The 27522-nt window shown below is 39.3% G+C and overlaps 1 protein-coding gene across 5 annotated transcripts in view; it reads left to right on the top strand.

Moving 5' to 3' along the window:
* The window catches only part of NME7 (NME/NM23 family member 7), a 100463-nt gene that overhangs the window by 17891 nt on the left and 55050 nt on the right, over positions 1-27522 (top strand). For 4 of the 5 annotated variants that reach the window (XR_012662569.1, XM_075105942.1, XM_075105910.1 and 1 more), the window contains exons 2-7: positions 8036-8143; positions 11516-11682; positions 16883-16993; positions 19789-19839; positions 22288-22495; positions 25803-25908. Coding sequence is in view for 4 of the 5 variants with exons in the window: in XM_075105942.1 (XP_074962043.1) it covers positions 8036-8143; positions 11516-11682; positions 16883-16993; positions 19789-19839; positions 22288-22495; positions 25803-25908 (751 nt within the window). In the remaining variant the exon portion in view is untranslated. The remainder of the gene's footprint in view (positions 1-8035; positions 8144-11515; positions 11683-16882; positions 16994-19788; positions 19840-22287; positions 22496-25802; positions 25909-27522) is intronic. The other variant, XM_075105924.1, reaches the window with a different exon arrangement.

Genomic DNA, 27522 nt, shown 5'->3' with positions numbered 1-27522 from the left:
TCATATAGCTGCTTTCAGCTTGTTTGCCTCAGAAAACCAAAGTCTGTGTGATCACAGTCTGTTGGTGTGTATCTGACCACTAAGTCTTCCCCATGGGAAGTTTAAAATTTACTGGCAGATTTCAGTCAGATTTGGCAGAAGGATAATGATGTCCCACCAGAATGGGGAGGGGGAAGAAACCCTCTAAGGCATCTTTAAAGAAAGACTTCAGTTTTGTGTGAACTTAAGCCTAGTTAGACATCAGAGAATCCAGGTGGGTGTGAGCCTTTATTAAATGCCTGAGCTGAAGAGAGGCTGTGGTCAAAACAGTCAGGGATGAGAACCATGAGTATAGAGAACCAGGCCTCATTACTGAATGACAAGTACTTCTGCAAGCATGAGAAATAATGACAAGTATTCCTAAAGAAAGGCAGAGAGTAGTGGTCTGGAAGTTTATTTGCTTAAGATTGTTGCGTATTTTAGTTAAACATACTGTCCTTCTTGTTCAGTCAGGCTGAAGGGCATACAGTGTCTGGAAACTACAAAGATAGACACAGTTGATGAAAAAACAAGTGCCTTGTACTGTGGTGAAGTGACACCATCCATTTTGCCAGTCATTCCTTTGCTCTCTGAGACACATCTCACTGTAGCAGTCAGGCATAGATTGTATAAGAGGAAGTTAAGCTGTCTGTTTTGTATAAGCTAGGGCTGCTTCACAGCTGTTATAATACAAGAATCACTTTTATTTACTAGTGCCCAGAGTGGCAAGCCCTCCAAGAATAAGGATTTTGTTGCAGATGGAGAAGAGGATGCACAAAAGGTTGACTTGTCTGAGATCGCAGAGAAATCCATGAAGAGCTTGACATGTCCCATTTGATGACTTGACTTTTCATCTAACATTTTTGTAGAGTTTCTAATTGTTTTAAATGTTTTTGATTTTCCTTTTTCAGCTTTATAGGTTTATCTGCAGGAGACTGTCACATTTAAGATGTCCTTCATGAAAGAAAAGCACTCCTAAACCACTGCTTGAGACCATCTTTAAAGCTAACTTTTTGTCCGGTGTTCTGAATTCATGAGCGCACAGCGCTACTTGGAAGGCTGGGCATACTGCTGGGCCTGCAGTTCCCTAGAGGGATGCACCTAAAAGCATTCAGCTAAAAATAAAGCAAAGCTAAATGGATGTTAGAATGGGAGAACAGGAAAGCTGATAAGCAAACCATTTGAAGCAATCAAAGTATTTCTGGGGCTCTTAAGAAAGCAGGTGATACTGTGACGATGCTTATATCTGTGGCCTGCTGGGGGAGTATAAGACTGTGAGTAGCTGCCTTTGAGGGACGTGGAGATAGATCTGGTTGACATTTGTGACTTTTGCTTCTCAGACTAGGAGTTTATCAGTGACTTTCTTTTCATCTGTGCTGAAGTCCTGTTCAGGACTAGGAAGTAGAGTTAAATCTGAAGTGGTGATTGGTCTGGAAGATGAGTGATTGGTGATTTATGAGCTTTGAGGAACTGTTTCAAATCACAGAATGGTTGGGGTTGGAAGGGACCTCTGGAGATCATCTTGTCCAACCCCCCTGCTTGAGCAGGGACACCTAGAGCAGGGGGCACAGGAACGTGTCCAGGCCGGTTTTGAATGTCTCCAGGGAAGGAGACTGCACAACCTCTCTGGGCAGCCTGTGCCACTGCTCTGTCACCCTCAACAGGAAAGTTTTTTCTCATATTGAGGTGGAACTTCCTGTGTTCCAACTTGTGCCCGTTGCCCCTTGTCCTGCCATTGGGCACCACCGAAGAGAGTCCGGTCCCATCCTAAAAATTCATAACATGACTTAGACACCTGCAGTTAGAGGTTGCTCAGACATTTACAACAACAACTTCTGGACCCCAATCTGAGAATAATGTTCTTGATGAAGGTGGCTGGTCAGGTCCCCCATTTCAGCCTGCTGCCTAAAGAGCATGAGGCCAATGTCTGTCTAAGGAATGCACCAGCACGTATGGCAATAGTTATTTTTTTGTAGAACCTACAAGGAGAAAGATACCTGTTGATTGGTCATTTCAACAAATTCTAATTTTGCTAAAGACAGCAAACTCAAATACGTTTGTGATTTTTTTTCTTTTTTTCTAAAAGCGTAAGGTAAGTATGTGTTAATGCATAAGCAGACTACCTGATGTTGGAGTCAGTCAGCCTCATGATATCTTCACCTGAGAAGTTTTAAAATAATTTGTATCCTTGTCCTTTTTTACCATCTCATTTTTTATAAAAATATTCTAGCTCTTCCAGAATACTTTTTCAGAGTGCCACCAGCCTGGTTTGGGGGGCCAGGTTGTGAAAGAAAAGTTTTTCTTAAAATTATTGCTGGAATTCTAGGAAGTTTCAGGGCAATCTTTCAAGAAATTTTTTTTTTTCTTATGCATTAGGAGAAATACCAATTCAATGTGAGAATAGTTCCTGTCTGCTGGTCCATCCTGTTCCCAGTAATTTTCATAGAAATGGCTTGCTTCTTAAGATCAGTGCTTGATGGCAGGTTTTTCCTGTGACAGCACAAAGTTTTACAAAATATAGGATATAGATATCAAGATGGATCCTTTTGGCTCTGATACGGCTTTTACTGAGGCTTGTGCTGTCTTTTTATTGCTTTGTTGGGAGCCAGTTCAGGTCCTTTGATTCTTTTTCTCTCTGGTCTGATTTCAGAGTTACTGAGTCACTGAGAAAATCGAAGGAGCAGCAGACGCGAAGCTGCCCACTTAAAACGTAGCAATACTCTTCATGACTCCTAAACTTGGAAAAGTGTGGGCAACAGGCCATGAGCCTGTGTCAAATATGTCATGCATTTTGAAGTTCCTGAGAGCGCGTGTAAGCCTCATAGAGATCAGATTACTAATAGTATGTAAAGATGCACTTTCTAGATACCTCAAGGCTTTTCTAATTTGGGGAGATATTTTTATACTGTTTCGTGTGAAGTTTTCTTGAGCAGTAAGCTAAAGGGGTTATGATACATTGCAGGCTGATAACTAGTTTAAGCACAGGTAGTTGTTTCCAGTCAAATACAGATCACAGAGATTACAGTTCAAAAGCATGAAGTAACAAACTGGTGGAAAAACACTAACTTCAAGCTTACAGATGTGACAGAATTATCTGCATAATGGAAAAAAAGAAATAATGCGAAAGGCAGGATCTTAGTAAAAATACGTTGCCCATATAACACGGGAATCATCTAAACTGCCCATCCCTTAGACAGTGATAAGTCTGAGCATGCATGGGACCAGCAGAAAAAAATTTCCGTAGTTCCTGATTCCCTGCGTTCTCCATTGGAAGAGAAACTCTAGGATAAAATTTCTAGTAAAAACTAGAGGAAGAGCACAGAAGTACTTGCCCCAAAATAGTAACATAGTATGGCAGTCAGGAGGCATCTTGAAGCTGGGAAAACCAAACCCAGATGTATGTTCTGCGTGGTTCAGACCAGAGGGATAAGATTGTTTCTCCACCTTCCCATGTGAGTTCCTTAGCCCCTGAGCTGCTGTTCTACCACTGCTCCTTCTTATGAAAACCTTTGGAAGATCTTTTGTTTTACTGCCGAACAGAACCCCTATGAAAGTCAAAAAAGGTTTCCAGGACAAGAGATCGTTTCCTGTCCAGCTTGCTTTCTGGTTACAAGCTTCCTTGGCAGCTATGTTCCAGACAAACCGTTTCTCTCTGCAGCAATTTTTTGCGAGCACAGTTCTTTCATAAATGCTGCTTTGATTTAGTCTCTAGAACTTAGTCCCTTGCTAGCTAAGAATGACTGCTTCCCCCATCTTTTTCAGAACTAAGTACAAAATTTAATTTTTTAAATTCGGCTGTACTTCAATAAATGTTTCTCATGTGCACAGAGCCATCCTACTGCATATTCACACATACTAATATAAACAAAAAAGCATAAGCTAGCAAAACCTACACGTGCATCCAAATGTTTTTCCATGCAGCTTGTAAAAGGAGGAAGAAAGAAAAAGATTATTCGTTTCATATTCACAGTAGGTGAACTCTTGACATCACTGATTTCAGTGGCGCTAGATTTTACCATGGAAAGGGGCTGTAAAAATTGAGCTAAAGAGAGCTACTCTGAAACTATCAGTATGTAAATATAAAGTGCACAGTCACTGCTGGGTGTTTTAACCCTTGTAATTTTCCCATTGATGTGAAAAGTTACGAAAAATTATTTCTCCCCTATTAGGTATTCTTGGTTAGTTGTGCAGTCATGAGAGCAGAGGCTATGTGTGATTTTTAACAAGGGTACAGTACAGAAATTAATGGAAACTAATGCTTTAAAGCAAGAATTTTCTGAGTTATAACGTATTTATAGATTCACTTAATTTGTTATTACTCAAGCTGTTCACAGTGATGTGATTTCAATAGTGACTAATGTGTTTCAGCCATTTCCTGTGTGAATGAGGTGCTGGGGCTCTCTGGACAAGGGCTGTGAAATCTTCCCTTTTCAGGGCTCAGTGTTGGTCCCGAGCAGTGTGGTGCACTGAACACGACACCACCTGACATGGCATTGCTGGTTTCTTAGCACTCTGCTCCGGACTCTTGCTGAGTTTCCTTTGTTAGGAGGATGAACAAAAGCCGAGGATGAAACTTAGCATGCCTTCCATAGTACTTTCTTATTTTTGAGACTCCTTCCCACATTGCAGTCTAGGGCACACTAGTGGAAGTGTATGTAAGAAAGTTGTTTGCTGTGCCACTTCTGTTGATTGAGGAGTAAATTGATTGAGAGTAAATGTTCAGGAATGATAATTTCAGGGCTGTGAAGACTTAAAATTTTATTGCAATCCTTACAATATGTGATGGGAAGTGGACAGGTTTTTATGTTTGGTTTTTGCTTTCAAAATCCTACTCCTGCATTAAATAAGTAAATAAAAGTCTTGGTTCTCATTTAAAAAGATGTATTATGAGCTTAATATGTACTCACTTTTTAAATCTTATGATTTTAAAATGGTTGGTGGTTTTGATGACTTAAAGTGGCAGTTTTACAGTGATGCCTGGCAAGGGCTTACTAGAGTATGCTCACGTTACTCCATGTCACAATTGCATTCCGGATTGTCTTCTATCTGTTTTAAGACTATTTGCATGAATCTGCAATAGTAATATTGCAGTCCTACGGTGATTTACATTACACTTGTTTGGTAGGGTTTTCAGTTTGCTTTTAATATTGAATTTCTTCACTTCACAGTGTGTGCCGCTGAAACAATCTGCCCGTTCACATAGTCCATTTCCAATTATTTTTTCAGTGTTTCCCATAAGCTCTTAAATTTTCTTCTGATATTGTTCTCTGCATTTAGAAATATTATTGTGATAATTTTATGTCCATAAAGCAGAGGAAATTCTAATTATGGCCCAGGAGAAGCTTTGCAGACTTCGTTTTGGTCATTTTAGAAAACTGTTAGTTCTCCATGTTTTCCAGAAACAAATAATTATAAATTCAAATTTTCCTGATTACTGATAACATTACTGGGCATTTGGGGGTTAGTTCTGTAGTGTTTTTCAAGTCTAAGTAGCATTTACCACCTTTCCTTTCTTTATAATCCTAAAAGAAGATAATACAGAATGGTCATTTCTGCTATTCAGCAGCAGAGCTCGCTGAATAACAAATGTGAATAGCTCAGATATTGAGTAACATCTTATAAAATGAATTTCAAATGGATCTTAAAACCAAGGTTGTGTTAAAAGAAAAAAAGCAGACCAATTCCTCACCAGACAAGACACACAATGTAGTTTCTCACTGTAAACATGAAGGTGTTGGTGACTGATACTGGTGACTAAGTGAAAAATCTAATCGTCTTTTCCTTGCTTATTCACATAAATACACTACTTCCTCAAGACAAGTAAGCATTCGGAAATTTTGGAAGTTTTGCTTAAATGAAAATCGGTAGCTTCTCTGGCAATTGCTACCTAGAAAATATATTTGAAAATGATGATATGGGGTGAAATATGTAGCATGAAGTAATGCAATTATACATGTCCTCATGGTATGAGGAGGCATTAATTAAGGATGGTGCATCTTTTTTTTATTATTATTTCATACATCACTAGTGAATTTCTGGGGGTAGTACTCTAGAAACAGGACTGGTTTCTTTTCAGACAACCTCTTTGGAGGAGGACTGCTCCTCTGTAACATCACCCTTGACAAGATGATGGTCAAATCAATTGATCAATGTTTTGCCTTGTCTTCCAGCAGTATGAGTGAATTTAAGATCAAGGTTGAAATCAGTCATTTATTATTGTCTGTCAACCTTATTATTGCTTCTTGCTAATGACGTGCCTATATAGAAAAGTTAAGGTGTGGCTTTTGACATAAGAAAGAGTTCTGGCTTACATATCTCCAGAATGGCGGCAGGAGCAATGAAGGCACAAGCATGTCTAGCTTAAGTAAAGGCCAGAAACCAGGCTAAGTCCCTAGGGAGTTTTTGTGCTGGGTGCTGCACCTAAAACATAAGTTTAATTATTGTCAAAGTCTGCGCTGTGTAGCATAGAAGTAACACAGAAGTTAAAGTAGCTCGTGTAAATAAGGCTTTCAGTGCTGTACAGACTTCTACAGTTAGAAATGAAAGCTTTGCATCCTTCACAGAGCACTGTGCTGCCCCCACTATTAAGTCTTTCTGTGATGTATCTTCATTTTGCAGTGTAGGGGTACCATAAGGCTGACAGGAGGGTGGGGCGCTTTCCAGGATGCTTTTGACTGGACAGGTACAAGTACTCATCACATTGTAAAATTCTGAAATTATTCTTCGTTATCTCATTCTTTCCTGCTGCTGCTTGTGTTAGTACTTCAACCTGCAAAAGCACTTAGTCCTGAGTCAGTTTTAAGCTGATGATGATGATGCTGCTGAAAGAATGAGTGCATTGACAACAAAAGCAAGATCACTGTTGTTGTTTTTGTTTTGGGGTTTGGGTTTTTTTGTTTCTTTGGTTGGTTTAGTTTTTTTTTAATTACTATATGTCTATAGGCTTGCACTCACTAGGAAAATGATTATGATTCTTTTCCTGCTGGTGTTCCAAAATAGTAATTGAAGGCCAAAGGGAACTCCTTCTGTCTTGTTGCTTATTGAGTGGTCTTTGAAACAACTGAAATGCTGCTGAAGGACTAAAAAGGCCTACATGGTTTCAACTTGAACTCCCAGTGGTACCTAAATGTTTTAGATACTTCTAAAGAGCAGATGCCTGTAGAAGGACCGTGCCTACCTTCAGGAGTAGCCATCAGATTTAGAGGAGGTATGGAAAAGAAAAATTCAGAGCTCCATCTAACAGCTATCAAATAACCGATATTGCAGTATTGATAGCCAAACATACCACTAAGAGGTGTTAGAACTGCATGTCCGCATGCATTGCATTGCCTTTGTGCTTGCTGTGCTGTAGGGGGTTATCCTCTGAAGGATGAGGAGTGGAGAGAATCTATGCATGTAGCTAGAGTTTTAGAATTGTTGCAGTCTAGTTTTCTTGTCACACTCCTTAGGGGCAGAAAATGAATTGTAAATGAGGTTGAGCTATTTATGCTTTGTGTAAGTTTCAGGAAATTAAGTAGCAAATCAAACTAATGTTGTCCTTAACTTGAATATGTTTATTTCATCATTAACAAGCGTTCAGATATGTCTGCTTAGGAAGAGAAAAGTGTTTTCTTGTAGTTTGTGTGGAAAAGGTGTTAAGGTTCTGTAATTTAGTTGTGAGCAAACACATTCTTTTTAACAAATGAAAGTAAATCTCACAAAGTTAAGAAGTCTAACAACAACTTCTACAAAAGTTCATGTTTCACATCTGATAAAATGAGAATAAGTTTTGAGATTGCCTGCAAAACTGCCATGCTGTTTCCATCATGCTTAAAAGATGATAGCTAACACGCGGAAAGACGTCACCGTCTGTGGTAAGCAGAAGGTGATACGCAGAGTGTGTAAATGCATTTACTAATGATTTTTTTTTTTAACTCTTCTGATTACAAATGCAAGGAAGTTTTTTATTTGTGTGTTTTTACATATAAAACATGTATGCTTTCTGTAACAGCCCTTTCCCCCCCTTTTCTTTTTCCAGAGTCAAGATGATAGATTTGCATTTACTGCTGAATGGTATGACCCAAATGCCTCACTCTTCCGGCGTTATGAACTTCTGTATTATCCAAAAGATGGATCAGTTGAAATGGTGAGAATAAAATAAAAAAAATCTATTGCCATAAGTGTAATATCCAATTAAAGAGTTTGTAAAATGGCAAGCTACTGTCTATGCCTATTAATTTTCAAGGTAATGAAAATGTAATTTAAGACATATCTTGCTCTGTTTCTAAAACTAAAAGAAAAGCAAAAATACAAGTTGACAGTGAAGCATGTGGAAGGAAGAGCTTCCACATTTATGATTTTTTTTTTTTTTTCTTAAAGCTTGCTTTGGCATGGAGTACTTAATTTTCACAAATATGTCTTCATTCAATCTCTGCTAGGGTTTCAGAATTGAAACTCAGCTACACTGACTTACTGCTTGAGAAACAAAAATTGAAGCTGATTCCAAACAGGGGAATATGCTTCAGCAGGAATCCTAGAAGCTTCTGAAGAGTGAAATGTGAAAGAGTCTTATCAAAGTAGAGGAAATGGTAAATTGCTCCTAATTTGGTTTTAATGAAAGGAGGGATGTTTCAGACAGTGGGATCTAAACTTTCCATCAGTGGTGCTTGCACAGACCTTTCTGACTTGTGGTTTGTACAGCTAATCCCCATTGTTTATTGATAGCAGGTTAAAACGAACACTTTACAGGAGCAGGCATATATATAAAAATGTAATATGTACTGTAAAGATAATCCTAATAAACCAACCAATGGTTTGTGCTTCCTTTTAGGAATGAGTGAATGGTTTGGACTAGGCTTTTCTGATTGTTAATGAAGACCTAAGGGTCTGAAAATAGCCTAGATTTGGATATTTGCACTTAGGAATCACGGAAACCGTGGTAGCCACCTGTGTGAGGAGACACACTTTTTACTAATAGTCTCTTTTAAACAAACTCTATCATGATGTTGTCCGTTTTAAGTTGGTTCTTTGCATGATGTCTGTGTATGCGCAGTTGTCAAAATGTGAGGATTTTAATTTTTTTATTTCCCAGAGACAGTTTAGCTAATCAGTCAGGAGCTGTAATAATCTTCCTACACAGCCATGTGTAGGCTGGCAAAATTGTTTTTCGTTTCACCTAGACGTCTGAAAATCAAAAGCTTTCAAGCTCTTGAGCTTCTTAATGCATTTAGCATTAAATATCTCTGGCTTGGTAGACTTTGCATTTTGCTAGAGTGCTTTTAGGTTAAGCTAGTATGGTGTGTACAAGTCATCAGTGTTTATGGACTGTGTGTGATCAGGACAGGAGTTTAGAAAGAAAAGATGCATGTAACATCTCTATAGAAAGAATATCTCAAAATCACTTTTGGGGGTGAGTTTGTGGACAGAGATTAAATGTAGCATTTTCGTCTGGATTTTTTTTTTTTATTATTTCTGCAGAATTTGGTGATTGATTCTTTATTACTGCCTAATTCTTCTGTATCTTTTGGTATCTTCCTGAGGAGATGACAGCCCACTCTTACCTCTAAAGTATCTGAGGACGAGGGAGGTAATGAATATGAGCCAGTTTCTTCCTGCTTATGAGAAAGGTGTTTCATCCCCTTTCCTACTTCCCTGACAATAGCTCTCCTTTAGTACAAACCTCGGCTGAGGGTGGAGCAGAGCTGTGGAAGGCTTGTGTTATGTAAAGTCCTCAGCTTTCCTTTACTTTCTCAGTCCTTCATGTCTTGATTCCTGTGAAGAAAAATGACAGTGGGAATAATGAGACAAGTTTTCAGCTTGCTTTGCAGCCAGAAGACAGCGTAAGTTTTTGTCCAAGCACAGAAAGCAGCTCTTATGATCAAACTGGATCTCTTGACAAAGAGATGTCCCATTCCCTGAATTTTCCATAGTTAATAATTCTCATGGGGAATTCTTAAAGCCTGAACAACTTTTCTTTCTACAGGAGTTTTCCTAAAAGCAGAGAAGAAACCTTTAAAAAGGACAGATTCTTAGCAGAGAACTATTTTGTTTTGGGTAATTTACTTCTACATGTACATGGGCAGAAAGGGGACAGTCCAAACTGTCTTACATTTCTTCTGCTGTGGCTTATAATTCACTTTATAAAAAGGTCTTTTAAACAGATCCAAAATTGCACTCCAAAGAAGAATTCTTTAACACAGGCCTCCCCCCACCTTTGTTTTCTGCTTGAGAAGAGAGAAGCAGCTCGGGGTACCTTTCTAGCAACTCTTAGTGAAATAACCAAGGAAATGTTCAGATTTTTAGTCAAGATATTGAAGAATTTGAATATGGTCGAGACAGTTAATAGGCTTCCTGGCAAAGTCCAGGAAAAAACAAGTAGCTGAATTCAAGTGATTTCGCCCCCGCCCCAGCATGTTGTCATTTCATTCCCTACTGCACTTGGATAGAAGACACTTAGGAGTGCGTTGCGAGGGGCTAAAGACATTTCAGCAGGGAAGGATTCTTACTTGTAATCTTGCCTTAGCAGAAGGAAGTATCAAAACAAATTATATTCTCTGATCTGCAAAGTTTTGGCTATTCTAGAAAAACTTAGAATTCCTCTAGCCTTCTAACAGGAGAGAAATGTATTCACACATTTCAGAACATGGAGAAGTATGTAGTTTTGCTCCTAAATTTTTTCCTCCAAAAGTGGGAATGATGTTCTTTCTTTTAATGCTATTCCAGCCTATATATCATTGCAGTGGAGGACAGGACATGTAACTCAAGACAGAGAAGGGGAAGTTTGGCTTGAGGAGGACAAAATTCTGCCTTTCATAGGATTCCACTCCCCCAGGAAACTGAAGGCATCTGTAATATCTACATGCAGTGAATAAACTGTTCAGCAGGTTGCCTTTTGTGCTTTACCAGCCCACCCAGAAATATACACATTAATGTCTTGCTTCTCTCTTAGAATTATGATACATAGCTGATTGTCTTGACAGGCTTTTGAGCTTGCAGCTCTAGGCAGTGAGAACATCTCAACCTAGTGTTGCAATCATCCATCCGTCCCTAATTCTGAGTTTTATGCAGTCAAATAAAGCATAGTATCACTGGAACGATGCCCTGAAGAGGAGACCTGTCACAGTGTGTATCTTGATCATTCCTGGTGTGAGCCATTGGTCTGTGAAACAGCATAGATCTGCTAGGGGGAACTCTCAGTGAGACTGGGCAGAGGTATCCACTAGGCACCTGAACCATTTATTACAGCTTGAATTAGCACAAGCAAATGAGAAAGTAAAAAATGCAAAGATTGTTGTCAGCCTGAGTCTATTTAAATGGCAAAAACTTGTAATTGTTGTTTAGTCTTCTAAGCTTTCCTGATACACCTGTAAGTTCAAAGGGTTAGGAATTAAATCATTTTAGTGATAAGATTCAATCCATTAACAATGGAAATTTCTGAATGTAGAGTAAAAATTATTTTGAGTTTGCCCATAGCTTAAGTTTCTTGCTACGGTAGATTTTAATCTTCTTTTCTCTGCAGTATGATGTGAAGAACCATCGCACCTTTCTGAAGCGCACCAAGTATGAGAGCTTACACCTTGAGGATTTATTTGTGGGCAACAAAATTACTGTGTTTTCCCGTCATCTGTCCTTAGTGGACTATGCGGATCAATATACAGCCCGCAAGCTAGGGAGCCGCAGAGAGAGGTAAGAAAGCATGTTTTTTGAAACCTTCCTTTGTGGTTGGGATTTCAAAGTAGTTGTTCTTTGCTGGAAATGAGTTAAGTTTTATGTACTATGGGGAGAGGAGGAGATAGATAGAAGCTGGAGAGAAGCAGAGTGTCCCGTGCTTGTGGGCAAAAACATGACTGCCATTGTTACCTGATAAATCTTCAAGGACAGCTTTTCCGTGGTGTCCGCTGCAGCCTCCTCTAGGTCTCCTGGGATAGAAGAGGGGGAGGAGGAAAACAGGGGGTCCTGTTCAGTTTTGTTACTCCTCCGGGGCAGGCAGCAGTAGGATTCTTGTGATTTGTGGATTCTCTTGGGGCAGAATTAATATGGTAACCCTGATGTGTGCTGGGCTCGACAGGCCTGGTTCTTCCAAAACTAGCACCTGTTTTTCTGGGATCTGTGCAGAAGCCTAGTGCCTTACCAATCAGATCTATTCTGTGTTAGGAATAATAACTGCAAACAGTAGGAACAGGAGTGAGAGGGGCCCATTCCCATTCTCCATTTTTTTTTTTTTTTTTTTTCCTGGCTATGGAGGATTTTTTCTGAGAATTTTTTCAGCATGTCCTAAACTTTGTGTGCATGAGGACAAGAAGTATACGGTGAGAATGTCAGTAAAACCTGTAGGCTTGTTTGTCAACACAAATTTCATTTACAATGGATGATGATAAGACTCACCATCTCTTTTTGATTGAAAGTCTCGCTTTGGAAAAGACTTTAAGAGGCCACCCAAGAACAAAAATATCAGGAGAGACTTAATAAAATGACAATAAGATTAATTAACAAGGAGTTTAAATATGGTTTGACTGCAGTGCAGGGAATCTCTGAATTTGCAAATTAATACATTTTGATAATTTGCTGAAGCTTTTTTTTGAAAAAAAAAACAAAAAACAAACAAAACCTCACAGAATATTTTCTTAGGTGTAATGTTCCAGTGAGCCCCATTCTCCTACTTTCTCGCTTCCTCCCACTAACTGGGCTTATTTTGAACTCTTTTTGGAGAGTTGTAAATAACCAGACATACAGAAAGAGTTGCAAGTTTTAACACACATCTTTGTCTTAACATCACAAAAACATTACTGTGGAAATGGCTGCCATAATATCTTTCTAGAAGGAGTTCTCCTGGTAATTTTTCTCCAAGCAGAGGTTGGGTATGGTGGAAGAGTAGCAAAGGAGGTGGAGAACACCAGAGGACAGCTTCTGTGGCTACTCTCTCTGTTCCTCAGTGGAGCCTGGGGTAGATTACACCTGCCTTGTTTATGGTTTTTACATCAATGTAACTTTTTATAGTTGTGTATTTCCTACTCTGCCTAAACTAGCCTAAGCCCTGGTGCTGATGCAGTTATACCAAGAAAAGGCAGCTTGTGATAAAATGACATTTTCTTCTTGTAAGGGAGGTTGCTGTCTACACAGCAGCACTATAGTTGTGTCAATGAAGTGGTCCTGGGAGGAGATTATTTTTTGTACTGCTCTACAAAAGGAGGGAAGGGAATTTATGACGTGTCAGCTGTTTGGAAAACATTTTTGGAATGTCGGCTGAAAGATAACATAGATATGCAAGTGGTGTTACGTATTCAGAATAGCCCAAAGGAACATAGAGAAAAGGGTGTTAGACAGGCAAGGGATCCTCAAAATCCAGTTTCTTTACAGAAGCTTTCACTGGGTAAACAGGATCATACTAAGAGTCCTTGTGCAAAACAGTTGCATATGAGGTATTTGACTTTTTGACCTGTTCCTAGCAGGTTTCAGAGTAGTTATTAGTTAAATAGATATAGTAAGATTTCTGCAATATGTGATAATTCCTAAAATAATCTGTTGCTGGAATTCTATTAATAATTTTAAGGATGTTGTATTAGGCAGAATGTTTCCCCATCTTTTTCTTGCCTTTGTGCTGTATAGGACTATCAGCAATTTAGTTTGACTTTGGAAATACATTCTTTGGTCACTGAATATGTATGCCAACAGGCTCAGCAAAGGCCTTTGAGGGAGACTGAGGAATGTATATAAAAAAATCTTCAGTGTTTCAAATTAGGGACTTTTTGTTTTTGTCCGTAAAGCAAGTGAATGTGACTCTAGGCACATGAGGTACAAAACAGATGTGTAAAAGGAGGCTCGATTTTCACAGTCCCTTTCTAGAATTAAGCTAAAATTCTTAAGACAGTTTTATGGATTTTCAGTTTCTCCACCTACTTTTCTTAAGTCTTTGGCCAATTTTTAAATACAGCCATATTTAAGTGCTCTTCTTCCTTGCTCCCCTCCCAGTGTATCATAAGGAAACTCAAACAGCTACTAAAATGGGTAAGTAAGCATGTGCTTACTTACAGTGTACTGCAGAAGGGATCACTGGTGTGGGACAGGGATTTCTGTTTCTGTAATCTTTCACTTGTGATCCTGGGTGGTTGTAACCTGAAGTAAACATTTATCTGTCTAGTATGTCCTAAGTAGACTATATTTAGAGTTAGTTAATATCACTAGTTTTGAAAACGGTGTTGGAAAGCTTGTGTCTCAACCAGAAATATTTGAATTCTTTTTTGATGGGGATATGTTATTCTTATGCTTCTAGTCATTGACATAATCAGTGTTTCTTCCCCTATAAGACATAAGCTACTGTACCTGCAACAGTCCTATTATTAGAGATAAGTAGATCTCAAAAACATAACCACATCATGCTTGTGTGCTGTTCCTTTGATCAGTGCCCATCTTCTGTTGTTTCAGTACTCATTGCAGTACTGTCATACAGCCCCTCTGAAAATGTAAGCAAATTACCTTAATTTTCTTTTTTTCTCCTTTGTTCCTAGACATAAAACTGTTTCAGACTACTTTGCAGACTGCATCATGTCAAACCACGAGAAACACATTCCTAATTAGAACTAAAAATAGGGCACATGAATCAAAATCCAATCTCAGAAACAGTCTTCAGCATCCTGAATTATACTTTTCTCATCCTGCATACCTCTGAGAAGCTCACGCTAAAATGTTAAAGTTTATATATCGATGTTAGAGAAAAGGTGTTGTAAGAGTTGCTCATTGCAGTTTGTGTTAGTCTTCTAGGTAAATTGCTTCATAATGCAGTATTTCATTACATATTGGTAGGAATTGCACTTTTACTAGAAAGCTTGAAATAAGAAACGTAAGGAAGGATTTATTTCTAGCACTAGCAGTCTGTCTCAAAAAGCCTGTGTAGTTAACATAGAATCAGAAAAGTATTCCTCGAGGAAATGAAAACAGCACTGGAGATCTCATTCCAGTGCTTTGATCCTTACTGCTCGTGGTAAACAACAGAGTTGAGAACCTCTTATGCCAGGACGCAGGTCAAGCATTGTGTGACCGGGTGGGTACGTATCATTGGTCAAGCAGGCAGCTGCTCCCCATCGTGTGCCTCGATGCACGTGGTACACCCTATCATATGATAAATAATATCACAAAATGAGGTGGAGCTGTGAAATCCTTGGGGAAGAGGGGAACAGGCTATGGGCGATAGGCTGCATGGAGTATGCTGGCAAACTGTGGTGAATGTTGGCCAGAGGTCAGCCTTTCCTGATCTGAAGACAGGGCTAAACCAACTTTAGTTTGGACTGCAGTGGACTGAAGCACAGGATTGGTTGACTACTCTCATGCAGTTTCTGGCTACACCCTTAGTCCATCAGTCTTTTTGTGTCATATTTCGCAACGGATCTGGGCCTGTATATGAGCTTCCTGAAGCTTGAGGAAATCTCTGTTTCTGAGCTCTGAACATCATCTATGTCTCTTCCTTAGTTTCAGATGAAATGTCGCATATGTTCAAATCTTCCTCTTTACAATTCCCGGTCCTAACACTTCCCCTCCTTTAGATTTGCTGTGAAATAGGTAGTCTGTCTGTTCCCAGAGCACCTGCCAGTCTGGGGCTGCTTAAGGTTCAAAGTAAATGTAGGAGAAGTTCATCCATCTCCTGTAACCTCAGCACGTTTGCCCTGGCTAGAACATAGTGCTGCTAACCTAAAGGCTGCTTTCCATGCTATGCTGGTATGTAAAATGAGGAATTTGCAATTATTTCAATTATTTGCCTTTCATTAAGGGAAGTGCTGCAATAAGAAATTCTATCTTGGGTAGCCTTCATTATTGGAAAAAGTGTAAAAGATGGAAAGAGCTCTTTAGGATTGTCAGACATGTGGAATTTCTGAGATACAGGGTTGAATAAATCTGTTGATTTGTAAGCTGAACACATCTGAAGCTGACTCACCACAAGATGAATGCAAATAGAAAATGCCATTTTACAGACCTTCTTTTTGTGGTTGATGTTTTTGATTAATAATATGTTTAGTGCTGATGGTGTACTTGGTGCTATGCAAAGTGTGCTGATAAAACAGTCCTGGCCTTGGGGATGTACAGTATAAAAAGATAATTATCGAGAATACAGGATGTACTTGGAAACAAAGATGTGGGGGAGAATGTAGAGATTTTTTGATTGGTTTCCCTTAGAATATAGCTGTCTGTCAGTATAAGAGACGTAATACCTCCTCTGCCATCCTTTTATTGTGTCTATTAACAGTATCAGCTATTTGGCATGCAAATTGTATACCATGAAGTGTTTGTGCTGTACCAAGCATAACAGGACCTTCTACTCACTGAGGCCTCCAAGTGTTTTAAAAGTAATAATAAAACAATCATTTCACTTTGAGTTTTATGGAAGAGGCACATGTTTAAGTAGTGTTTTTAAATAGGGATTTTTAACAGCTTTTTTTATGTGTATATGGATTAACGTCAGGAGAAAAGGGAGCTGAGCAAGCATAGGGAGACATTAACAAATCAGCTGTGTTCTAACCCAGAGCTGTGAGTGAGGAGCTATGGAGATACACACCAGTTAAGGAAGAAGTGGTCAAATTGTTTGCTCTGTGAATGAAGGGAGAAGCCAGTAAATAATGACTGCTGGTGGAACACTGTGGGCTGACTTGGGTTAGAAAGCCACGGAAATGATAATGTGCAAAGCTCGTCCTTATCAGAATAATGCCTTGCACAGGAGTTCAAGAACAACATGGAGATTTATGGGACACTGGGACTAGGATGTTTGACTGTGGCAGAATTTCTTTCTTTGATGGGGTTTTTTTTTGTCTGAATATAAACTCAACATACACACACACCAAATGCTCTAAGGAAAGTAGTGTTGGCTGTATCTCTTTACCTTCTTTTTCCCCCCCCACAGAACACTGGCTTTGATTAAACCTGATGGAATGCCCAAGATTGGAGAATTAATTGATATCATTATTAATGCAGGATTTACAATAACTAAGGCCAAAATGATGGTACTTTCAAGGTAAGGAATTTTTAAGGTTAGCTCTGTTGTCTCTAAATATTATTTTTGCAGTTAAGAGTGTTCTCTGAAGCTGTTCTGTGCTGTTCCACGCATCAGATCCATTCCAGTGAGTAATAGAGGGAAGACTCATCAATTTCATAATCATGTAGGTTTCTGAAAGCATGTAGAGAATTAAACTAAGTATTAAAAAGTTCTGTGCAAATAAGTATGGGTGAATAAATACGTAATGTCTCTGTATGCATCCAAGGTGACTTACCATAGCCTTAGCAATTCAGCAGCATTTACTACTGACATGTTGATATGTCCTCACATTATGGCTTCCTGATGCAAACTCTATTGCTGATTATACCAGCGTTGTCTTTAAATCAGTTGTTTTTTTCATGCTCAGTAAATCTGTTGTCTTAATCTGTGCTCTCAGAACCCAAACTTGTTTGCTTTTTAATGACTGGAAGTCCCAGGCAAAGCAAGTGATCTTCTCATGTTGCAGGGTTGGAGAGATTTTACTCATGCATCCTCCTAATCCCCCCAACCTGCGCTGTTCTCCACTTATCTCATTGAGCCACAAGATTTGAAAAAAGGCATGTTGCAGAGGAAAGAAAACATAATTAATTTACCCTAAAGGACTTCCCCAAAGTTACTGCACTTTTCCTCCATTGCTGCTTTGCCAAACCTGTTCATATCTCATACTGCATCATGGTCTGCAGCTTCCTCACAAGGGGAAGAAGAGGGGCAGGTGCTGATCACTTCTCTCTGGTGACCGATGACAGAACCTAAGGGAATGGCAGGAGGATGTGCCAGGGGAGGTTTAGGTTGGATATCAGGAAAAGGTTCTTCACCCCGAGGCTGGTGGAGCACTGGAACAGGCCCCCCAGGGAGGCAGTCACGGCACCAAGCCTGACGCTATTCAAGAAGCACTTGGACAACACCAACGGACACATGGTGTGAATTTGAGGTTGTCCTGTGCAGGGACAGGAGTCGGACTGTTCCAACTCAGGAAATTGTATGATTCTATGTCTTTGTTAAGAAAACAACATGTCTTTGTTAAGAAAAGCTATCAGTATTACATAATACCATTTTCATGTGTTCTTATGGCTTCTGTGTGAGGTCAGGAACCTCAAAACCTTTTTGGTTTTCTGAAATACTGATAAAACCACTCTGTGACTTCCTCACCTTGTCTCTGCATTCACCTGTAGCAATGTTTGATGATACTCGTCCCAGATCCTCCCTCAAACAACTCCAGTTCATGAGTTCAGTCACGTTTCTAATGCAGATTTACAATTCACAATGTCTTTCAAGCCAGCTTTTTTTGGCATGCTGTCCTTGTGGTCTGAGAGATTTGATCCTGAAGTGTTGTGTTGGGTGGTTCTTTACTTCAGTGTCTGTCTGAGAACTGGAACTGTTGAGCCAAGTCACATGCTCTGGAATTGACTCACATTGAAGGGAAGAAACTTTGAGACTTGAACTTTTATTGCCTATTGCTAGACAAAAATTTCTGCTTGTCTTGTGCTTATTAATAATTATTTTCAATTATACAAGATTAGGCTGTGATATTGGAAATATATAAAATAATGTTTTGAGTGTTTGTGGTTTCTGTGGATACTGTATACTCTGTTTCTTGGGACTGTGCCATTTTAAAATGGTAGAACTATGGCTTTGCCAAAGTCTTCTACTCTTAGACCTCTGCAGGCATGCTTGTTCAAACCAGCATCATCATCTACTGCTTTCTTTAAAGGGGTTATTATTGACATTTGTCTGGCAATCACTGTTAAGTAGATTCATACCTTCTGTAAAAATTTTAGCCAAGATATGAAAGTGAGGGCAAGCACCTGCTTTGACAGGTCAGCTCTCTAGTCTCTTCATTTAATCATGTGTCAGTTTGGTCTATTATTCCCAGATGAACACTGTTTTCCATTCTTTAAAAGCAGAAAACTAATGAGAGAGATGAAATGAAAAAGGAACTAAGTTATACAGCACAAGCACAGTTTCATATTTATTGCAATAGGGATTCTTAACTGAGTAGTAGAGGTCAATTTGTTTCAGAAATATATCCCTCAAATATTTCTCTGTGTTCAGAAATGATTAATACTTAATCCTTTTGCATACCTTTCATATTTGCTTTCCAAAATTATTTGGTGAATTCGTTTCAGAAGAGGATTTTCTGGTGAAATAGTGAATTGTAAGCAAAAACTTTAGGCTATTTGCAGTGTAGGTTTGAAGCTTGAGATTGCAAGGGTTCCTGTGACTAGCATCATTTTTAAATCATGTTAACTGCCTTAGTTATGAAGTGGAAGGAAAGCATATTAGCTGTATGCTCTATGAAAATCTTTTGGATTTTGAATGGCTCATACTTAAACTGAACTGAAAGCAGCAACTAGGAATTATTCAGTTCCAGTGAGCAGATGGTCATTTTGACCGAAAAGCTGGAGAAAGCTGTGACTGATCAAATATTTGTCAAGGTTAGGAAAATTAAATTCTTCTTAGGTTCTTCTTGAGGTTATTTCTTTCCTCTGGCAATACAGGGCTTAAGTTTGGACTACAAATGGGAGAGATGTGAAAAGTTCCATTGCAGATGACAGGACCATGCCTTTGTTCGTACTTGGAATCTTTTATTTGAAAAACATGCAGGTAATATATTTTAGTAAAGAGAGCTTCTCAAAGTGAGCAGAGTAATGGAGACCAGAAAAAATCAGAAGATTGTGGTTTTCAGGGAGGGTTATATAGACACATATATATGTGTGTGTGTGTATATCTGTATCTATACATCTATATCTATGGTTTTTTTTTTACTCTTACAGAAAAGAGGCAGCTGATTTCTACGTAGACCATCAATCAAAACCTTTTTATAAGTAGGTATATCAGTTTCAGCCTGACATGTATTAAGCTTATTTATTGAATGCACAGGATTCATTTACCGTATTTGGTACTGCAGGACCATGAGTAAATTGGAACTTGTCTTAGTTGAGTGGAGCCCTTTGCAAAGTATGCACCTTGTTCATCTTCCTACAGGAACAGATCCTTATTTCAGCTCTTCAGGGTTTTAACTCACACCCTTTTCAGCCTGGTGATATCAGGGGAATGCCTTTGGTCTCTCCGAAGTTAATATGCTCCTAGCAAGGTAAAACTTCAAAGCCAAGGGAAGGAACATCTTAAGGATCAGGGTTGAGCTTGGAGGTAATGAGAATTAGGGGAGAACACTGAGCTGTGAGAGTTGATCTGGTCGCAAGTACTTCAGATTGTAAGTAACTGAAAGAAGAGAGCATGGGCAGTTGTTTTCTGTACTGCTACCCTTGGACAACACGTAAAACTTTGATGATGCTAGACTGCTCCACCTAACGCGAGAAACCTTGGTCTTTCCGTAACTGACCAGATTGATGCTTATAACCCCGAGACTGTGTTGTTTCTACTTTGCCTGAAAGTGCCAACAACTTTTCCTTCCTCTGGGTTTGGCGGTCTGCCTCTTTTAGGGAGAGGGTTCAGCTCTGCCTTGTGTTAAAAAACACGTTAGCCATGTTAGAACCTGGGTTTGCACTGATTTCATCAAAAGACCTGGTTTCAGGACTATCATGAAGTGCTTGAGTATTGGGATCTGCCAGCTGCTGTTGTGCAACAACTGATTTATTGTAGGTCCAAACTCAAGCCCTTCATGGGGACAAGGCCCCAGGCTATGTCTGACCATGTTGGAGATCAGAGGAAGGTTCAGAATTGCCTTTTCTCTGCTGAGTAAACCTGCTTGAATATGTTGATAAATAAGCAAGAATTTTGCCTGTAGTGTTATTTCACAGATGTCTATCTACACTAATGTTAATTATCTGAGGAACTGTAGCCTTTGTCCACTGTGATGTGCCTGTCTCCCATCCTACAGTCCTATTGGGTACATCTTCTAAATAGGATTTTTCTCTAAATTAGAAACAAATATTTATAAAGCACTACGAATCAAATAGAACAAGAATCTTCAAGGCAGTGAAATGTAAAGTTTCTGACTCATTTATATTTAGCATTGTATTACTTGTCTTTAAATTCAGTTTTAGTTTGCAAGTTCACTAGTCAATGTAAGTCTAGTGAACAGTAGGGAAAAATAGCAATTCTACTGGTTTGGAAAATAATGTTTTTCATATTAAAGAATTTATTTTTTAAAATGTATTTAATATTCAGGATTAGTGTGCACAGTAAACAATGTTTAGAAATTGCTTTTTTCTTGGGTGCATGTATGTGTAAGCTGCACGACTGTATCCTAAACAAGCAGTCTTTGACCAACAGACCCTAAGTTCCAATAGCTTTTCCCTGTGTAGCTTCTTTATATTTATGTACCTTTTCATAGTTTTAATATTGTTTCTTTAGCAAAGAACTAGTAGGATTTATCTCCTCTTCTTGCCCACTGATCATTGCATAAACGATCATTAGGAAGAAGATGGTTGGAGAAGCATACACATCAACAATTATAATTGTGTAAAGCTATTTTTTAAGAAAGTAGTACAAAAAGCATTGACTCACCTTTCTCCTTTGATGGTTCTGTCCAGACTACACAGTGAAAAGGCAGGCTTGTTGGTATGTATGTTTTGTAAGGATAAAGGATTATAGTTTTGGTGTTTTGTTTAGTATTTCAATAGAACGTTTGGGTTTCCAGTTTTGGGTGGTTTTTTTCTGTGTAAGTGAGGTGGTCAGGACAAGAGGCAGGCTGCTCCCGACCACCTCTTCTCCTTACTCAGATTCATCCCATTAAAATCAGTTGACTTCTGCTTATGCCGGCACGTGATAACTCACTTTTTGGTTAAGTCCCCTCTCCCCTGCAGACTCTCCAAATCTTGCTTCTTGCTTCTCTTCCGCTTTGGATTTTGGCTGGGCAAAATCCATGGGAGAGATCCAGTGGAGCAATCCATCGTGACAGCAGTGCTGAAGTTGTGTCAGTGGGGAACACACGCAGGTCATGTGTGGGAATCCTGAAATCCTGCTGTGCAGAAGAGACATGCCTAGGAATCATTCCTGTCAGACAAATGGTTAGCAGGGTCTCTTTCACTTGTTGCCAGTACTGATCTTTTAAAAATTCCTTTGAAATCTAACATACTACACAGTAGCTTGAGTGAGACTGTATTATCTGGTTCTTTTTCTACAACCACAATAAGAGGGAATGTCTGCATATGACCTAGTCCCTCCTCAGAGCAGAGCCAACTTCAAAGTTAGATCAGGTTGCTCAAGGCCTTGCCAAGTTGAGTTCTGAGCATCTCCACTGTATCATATGGGGTTTTTCAGGTTTTAATTTGTAGCGCGGATCACCATGTGCTGTTTCCATTTTGCAGTGAGCTTCTCCAGTTTATAACGAGTGGTCCCATTGTTGCTATGGAAATCTTAGGAGATGATGCAGTTTGTAAATGGAAAACATTACTGGGGCCAGCAAACTCTGCAGTGGCTCAGACTGATGCACCAGACAGCATTAGAGCGAACTTTGGACATGATGGCCTAAGAAATGCAGCTCATGGCCCAGATTCAGTTGCTTCAGCTGCTCAAGTAAGTTTTTGACTGTTTGCTGACTGAGGTTTATTTTTACTTTTCCTGGTAACGGGTGGGTCAGGAATTCCTCATTTTTTCCCCACTTGAGTTCAGAACTAGTTTAGGTATTCTTCATGGATCCTTTCTGGCATGGAAAAATAAACTAACTGAAAACAAAAATCTTGTTTATCTCTGTCACAAAGGGGAACCTTGGGACTTTGATCAGGAGAGCATGCCTGGTCATTTTCAATGTCTTCTGTACATCACAAATGTTGAGTTAATTGCGTAGTCTGCGTAATCTACCTATAGCCTACCAATGCCGGTCATAAAAAGAATGGGATTAAATGATTAAATCCTTTTGTGCCCTCCTGTGCTTTGTTTGTCTGTTCTCCTCCACAGTCCTCACTAGTCCTCTGCCTGCAGCCTACTTTCCTCTGCTGTTATTGTTCAGAATTAATAATTATGAAAACAGGACACTTTGTACTGCTTTGTGTTTTGAGAGGTAATACAGCGGGCTTGGCTTTGAGGGGTTTGGTTCTCTTTCGCTTTGTTTGTGGTGTGTCTTTCCTTAGTGCTAAGAAAAAGCCCTGAGACTGAGTGATAGCTATTACCAGCATTTCTACAGAATTGAGGTGACTATTTGTGTGCATTATTGTGGGGTAGGTATGCTGATAAATGATGGCAAGGATAAAGTTTACCTCATGATTGATTGGTGTTGCACTGTGGTATCTTAGCTCTAGACCAGCGGAGAAAAGATACCAGTTGTTTCCTCCTTGACCCTAGTCTTTCCTCTATTTAAACTGGAACAGCTGCAATAGCACAGCTGGAGTGATACCTGCCCTGGAATATCTTGTAAGCTGCCAAGAACTGTATACTAGAAAATATAGGTAAAGCCTCTATCCTGGTGGTGAGGGCAGAGTTAGTCAGCCTCTTCTTCTGGCTGGCTGTTAGGCTGCGTGGCACAGCAAGCTAACCGCAAAGCATGGGTGGTATTCTGCTGGTCAAGCACTCGTCTGGCTTATCTGTGCTGTGCCTGGGCCACTGGATCCCCTCTGTGTGCCTCTGGTTTTGACATGAAATCATATGCTGGACCTGAGGTACTTTTTCTGCTGGCAGACTTGATGAAGGTGGTACAGAGTCAGAAAGAGTTTGGATGACATTGATCTTTTCTGATGAAGGAGAATTATGGTCAGAAAAGTCTTTGCAGTTGTGATTGAATAGCTAGATGCCCTCATATATGAGGGTGAAAGTTTCTTTTTGTTCCTGTATTCTGCCATGACAACTGTGCCAGCTTTTGAACTAAGAGTGTAGGAAAGAGTGTCTATTAGTGTAAAATTTTGATCAGAAGCATAAGTATGTGCTTTGGCTTAAGTTTGTTGTTCTTTTTGTGTTTCATTATTTTTGAAATGCTGTTTGAAGGCCCCATTCATCTGCAGCATTTTTGTAATTGTGGGATTATTGTGCTGAACTTCTGCAGGTATGTGCATCTTTTTGGTATTACTGATACCAAGCTTCAATAAATCAAGCAAAATCATGAATTTAATAGCCCTGTGCCTATTTTAATTTAGTAGGCCCTGTATTATATGTCTGTGTAGCAGTTGCCATGGAAACTACTTGGCTGTGCCTTACGGAAGCTTTGCTGGAAAAAAAGAAACAGGAGATAAAGGGATCTAAACGAACTGTTCTGAAGGAAAACTGACACATTTAATGAACGTATTGTAAACTGAACAGTTAGAGTGGAAGATTGCATTGTTCTTTTAGGGGCTAAATGACAAGTGAAAGAGTGTGTGTGTTATACTCTTAAGCTGGTGTATCTCTGCAGGCCAAATTTGGGAATTTCTTTAGATCAGGAATAAAGGGAAACGAAAAGAATTTTCTTTTTAAGTTTCTGCTTGATTGTAGTTGGGAATTTCATTATCCTAGTCCTTCACCATTATTTAGTTACTTTCCTTTTATGACTTTTAATGGATAAAACAAAGGTCTAAGTATTGTAAATACTTTGCTTCCTTTTCCTGACTGCTCCTTTTAGAGTAAACATTAGTTAACAGAGTGGGACAAGGTCTTTGAAGCATGCAGCATTTTATTAGTAGAAGGATGTAGGAAATTAACTCTTTTGTCTCAGATATGCCCATTTAAAATGTGGATTATTTGCTAGAAGAAAAACAAAAACCGTTTTCCCTTCTATTGAAAGATCCATTAGTTTGAATTGCATAATTGTTCAAGTAAGGATTACAGGAATCATCAGAGTGCTGTGAGCTAAAGACTGGGAGATAGCTAAGTCTATTCCATCTGAATTGAGCTAGTAAATTAAATGAGGCAATTCCAGGAAATGGCCTTTAGCGTTCCTACCATTGCACAGGAATCAAATCAGATAGATTCAGCAGTAGTACTTCCAGGATATTATTATTTCCCTTACATAGATATTTATCAATTCTCTTATTGAATTTGACCTATAGGTCTGAAATGGAATCTGACTGATGTTAATTGGCAGATTGTGTAACATATGTGAGTAAATGGTATGGAAAAACTGTGAAGCTGGCAATGAACAGTGAAAAAATACCACTGAGGAAAGAAACTTGGCTATCAAACTCACCCCAGTAAGGTCTGAGACCCAAGCTATATGATACCTGAATAGTGATGGTCGGAAGAAAGGAAGTGATGGGAGGCAAAGAGGTTCTTTTGATTCATCCAAGATATCAGAGAAATTGAGTTTATCAGCTTCAATTCAGTAAAACAATAATAACAAAAATTGGGTCAATAAGGCATGAGGAGTGAGTCAATAATTTTAGACAAAGTTTAGTTGTTTAAGACAAAAGGAAAAAATTGTAATCAAGAGGGATGGAGGTAGGTTTTGTATGTGGAAAGAAAACATACTGAGAAATGGATGGTAGTTGCATTTTTGCTCACCTAGTGGAAAAGATGATGTGAAAAGAGAGACCATAAAATATCTGTATATGGGAGTGGATTTGGGAAAGACACTGAGGAGAGAGAGACAGAATTCAGAAAACTGGGAACACCTCTACCAACTGATTGTGGCACCAGCATTTTGAATGCTGTGAATGGAAATGGATTGCATTGCAGAAGTGAAAAGATAGACATTGCAAGAAATATTCAAATAATGTTTTTATGATTGCAGCAATGGTGCCAGAGAGGGAAAAGATATATTTGAGAGAATATTATAGGGGAAAAGTATTTGTAGCACAAAAATCTATAATGAAGGTTTATCTTCTGTGACTATGGATACTTCAGATCTTGTTACTTAGGATAAAAGCTGATGCATGCAGCTATATCAATCTAAAATATATTCAATTACAATTGTTTTCAGGAGCTGGAGTTGTTCTTCCCCTCCAGTGGAGGTCGCGGACCAGTCAACAGTGCAAAATTCACAAACTGTACTTGTTGCATTATTAAGCCTCATGCAGTTAATGAAGGTAAGCAATGCAGATAGTGGAGGTGAAAGCAATGTGTGCTTCATTGTATCAATGATCATTCCTTTGCCCCCTTTTGGAAGAACGAGACTGAAGAGCACAGAGTATATTTCATAGTACATGCAAAAATATGCAGATACATTATTTTTCATAGATGTTTAGTATTTCTGCAGTTCAGCTCCATGAAGAGTGGGTCGTGTGCTTTCCATGTGTGTACTTGTTAATTTCCAAATAAAAGAGATATGAAAAAAAGGATAAAAATATAAAAATATACATGAGATTTAATGGATCTTACTGTGACAGCTTACCATGTCCTTGCTCCTGTCTGCCTACCTCACTTGTTGGCTGGAGGTTAGCATCCTCACAGCAGAGTGAAAGCAGGACACCTGGCCACGTTGCAGGGCCTTCTGCTTATGCAGTAACACTTTACATTAAAACTACTCACAACGGGAGATTTGTGCTGATATGTATCTTGTTCTGCTGAATGCAGTGGGGATGGAAAGTGGAAAAGGCTTGTTTACTCTATGAAAGTGAGCCAAAGACCTAAAGCATTTGTTGGAGTCCATGATGCTTTCTGTGCTGGAGAATGCCCTGTGAGCTCACCGTACGAGTACTGGAAATGTTTAATGCCCAACTCTTACCATGCAAAAATAATCTCAGTTTTGTGTCCTCTACTTAGATACAGGAACATGTGTAGGAGCAGTGAGTGCAGTAAAATATTTTGGCTCTGGCACTGCAACAATATTTTTGAGTGCAGAATAAATATTGCCGTGTGAGAGCTTTGAGATTTTTCTTAGTAAGATGCAGAGCACACTGCAACATTTTAATCACTTCTCTGTGGATAACTGAAATGGAAACAACAGAAGTGGCCATAGCAGTTTCCAGGCCTTTCACACCTCAAGTGGGGTGTCTGGAGAGCTTGCTGAAAAAAATAAATGGCTTTCACAAGAAAGAGTCTTGCACTCACTGCTGATAATATGCCTGTTATCTCTTGGAGGCCTTGCATGGTATCTGCTACTGATTAGTCTGCTATGCAGCAAAGACAGAGTGATGTCCCTTTTACAGAAACATGGGCAGCGGCTGGGACTATGATTTTACCTAGCTAAATGTTTGCAGAGGACAAACTTTTCTGTGGCAGAATTGTTAGGGTCCTTAGTTTGAGTGTGGAAATAGCAAAGTGGATGGCTTGGGCTGTGCTTTCTTATACTTAAGATATAATCTGTATTACATATGGGAGCTCAGATTCTCTCTTAGTGAGCTCAGGTTGTCCCTTCCTACGTTTAATCCTCATTTCTGTAGGTTTTGTAGTGCCCTGTCTGTTACTTACTTTCTTTTTTTCTTGAACTTCTCAGACTTTTTCTGAATCACCAAAGGACAAATTCTGGCCCTGTGTGCACCTCTCCTCTGGGAGTGTGAGTGTCTGGAGGAGGTGGGGGTAGTGAGAGAGAGCACACAAGAGATACAGGGACAGATAAACAGAAAGTGTAAGCGCACACCCAGCTTTGCAACGTGAACGCTAGAAAGTCTTGACTAAAGTTGAGCTTAATATCCACTATGTAGTCCTTTTTCTCGCGCGACAGTGGGCTGGAAAGGCAGACCGCAGCTGCCAAACAGCAA

Source organism: Phalacrocorax aristotelis, chromosome 1, assembly GCF_949628215.1.
Source record: "Phalacrocorax aristotelis chromosome 1, bGulAri2.1, whole genome shotgun sequence".
Taxonomy (NCBI): Eukaryota; Metazoa; Chordata; class Aves; order Suliformes; family Phalacrocoracidae; genus Phalacrocorax; species Phalacrocorax aristotelis.
Note: the sequence above shows the minus strand (reverse complement) of the source record. Positions and strands in the feature narration are given on the sequence as shown.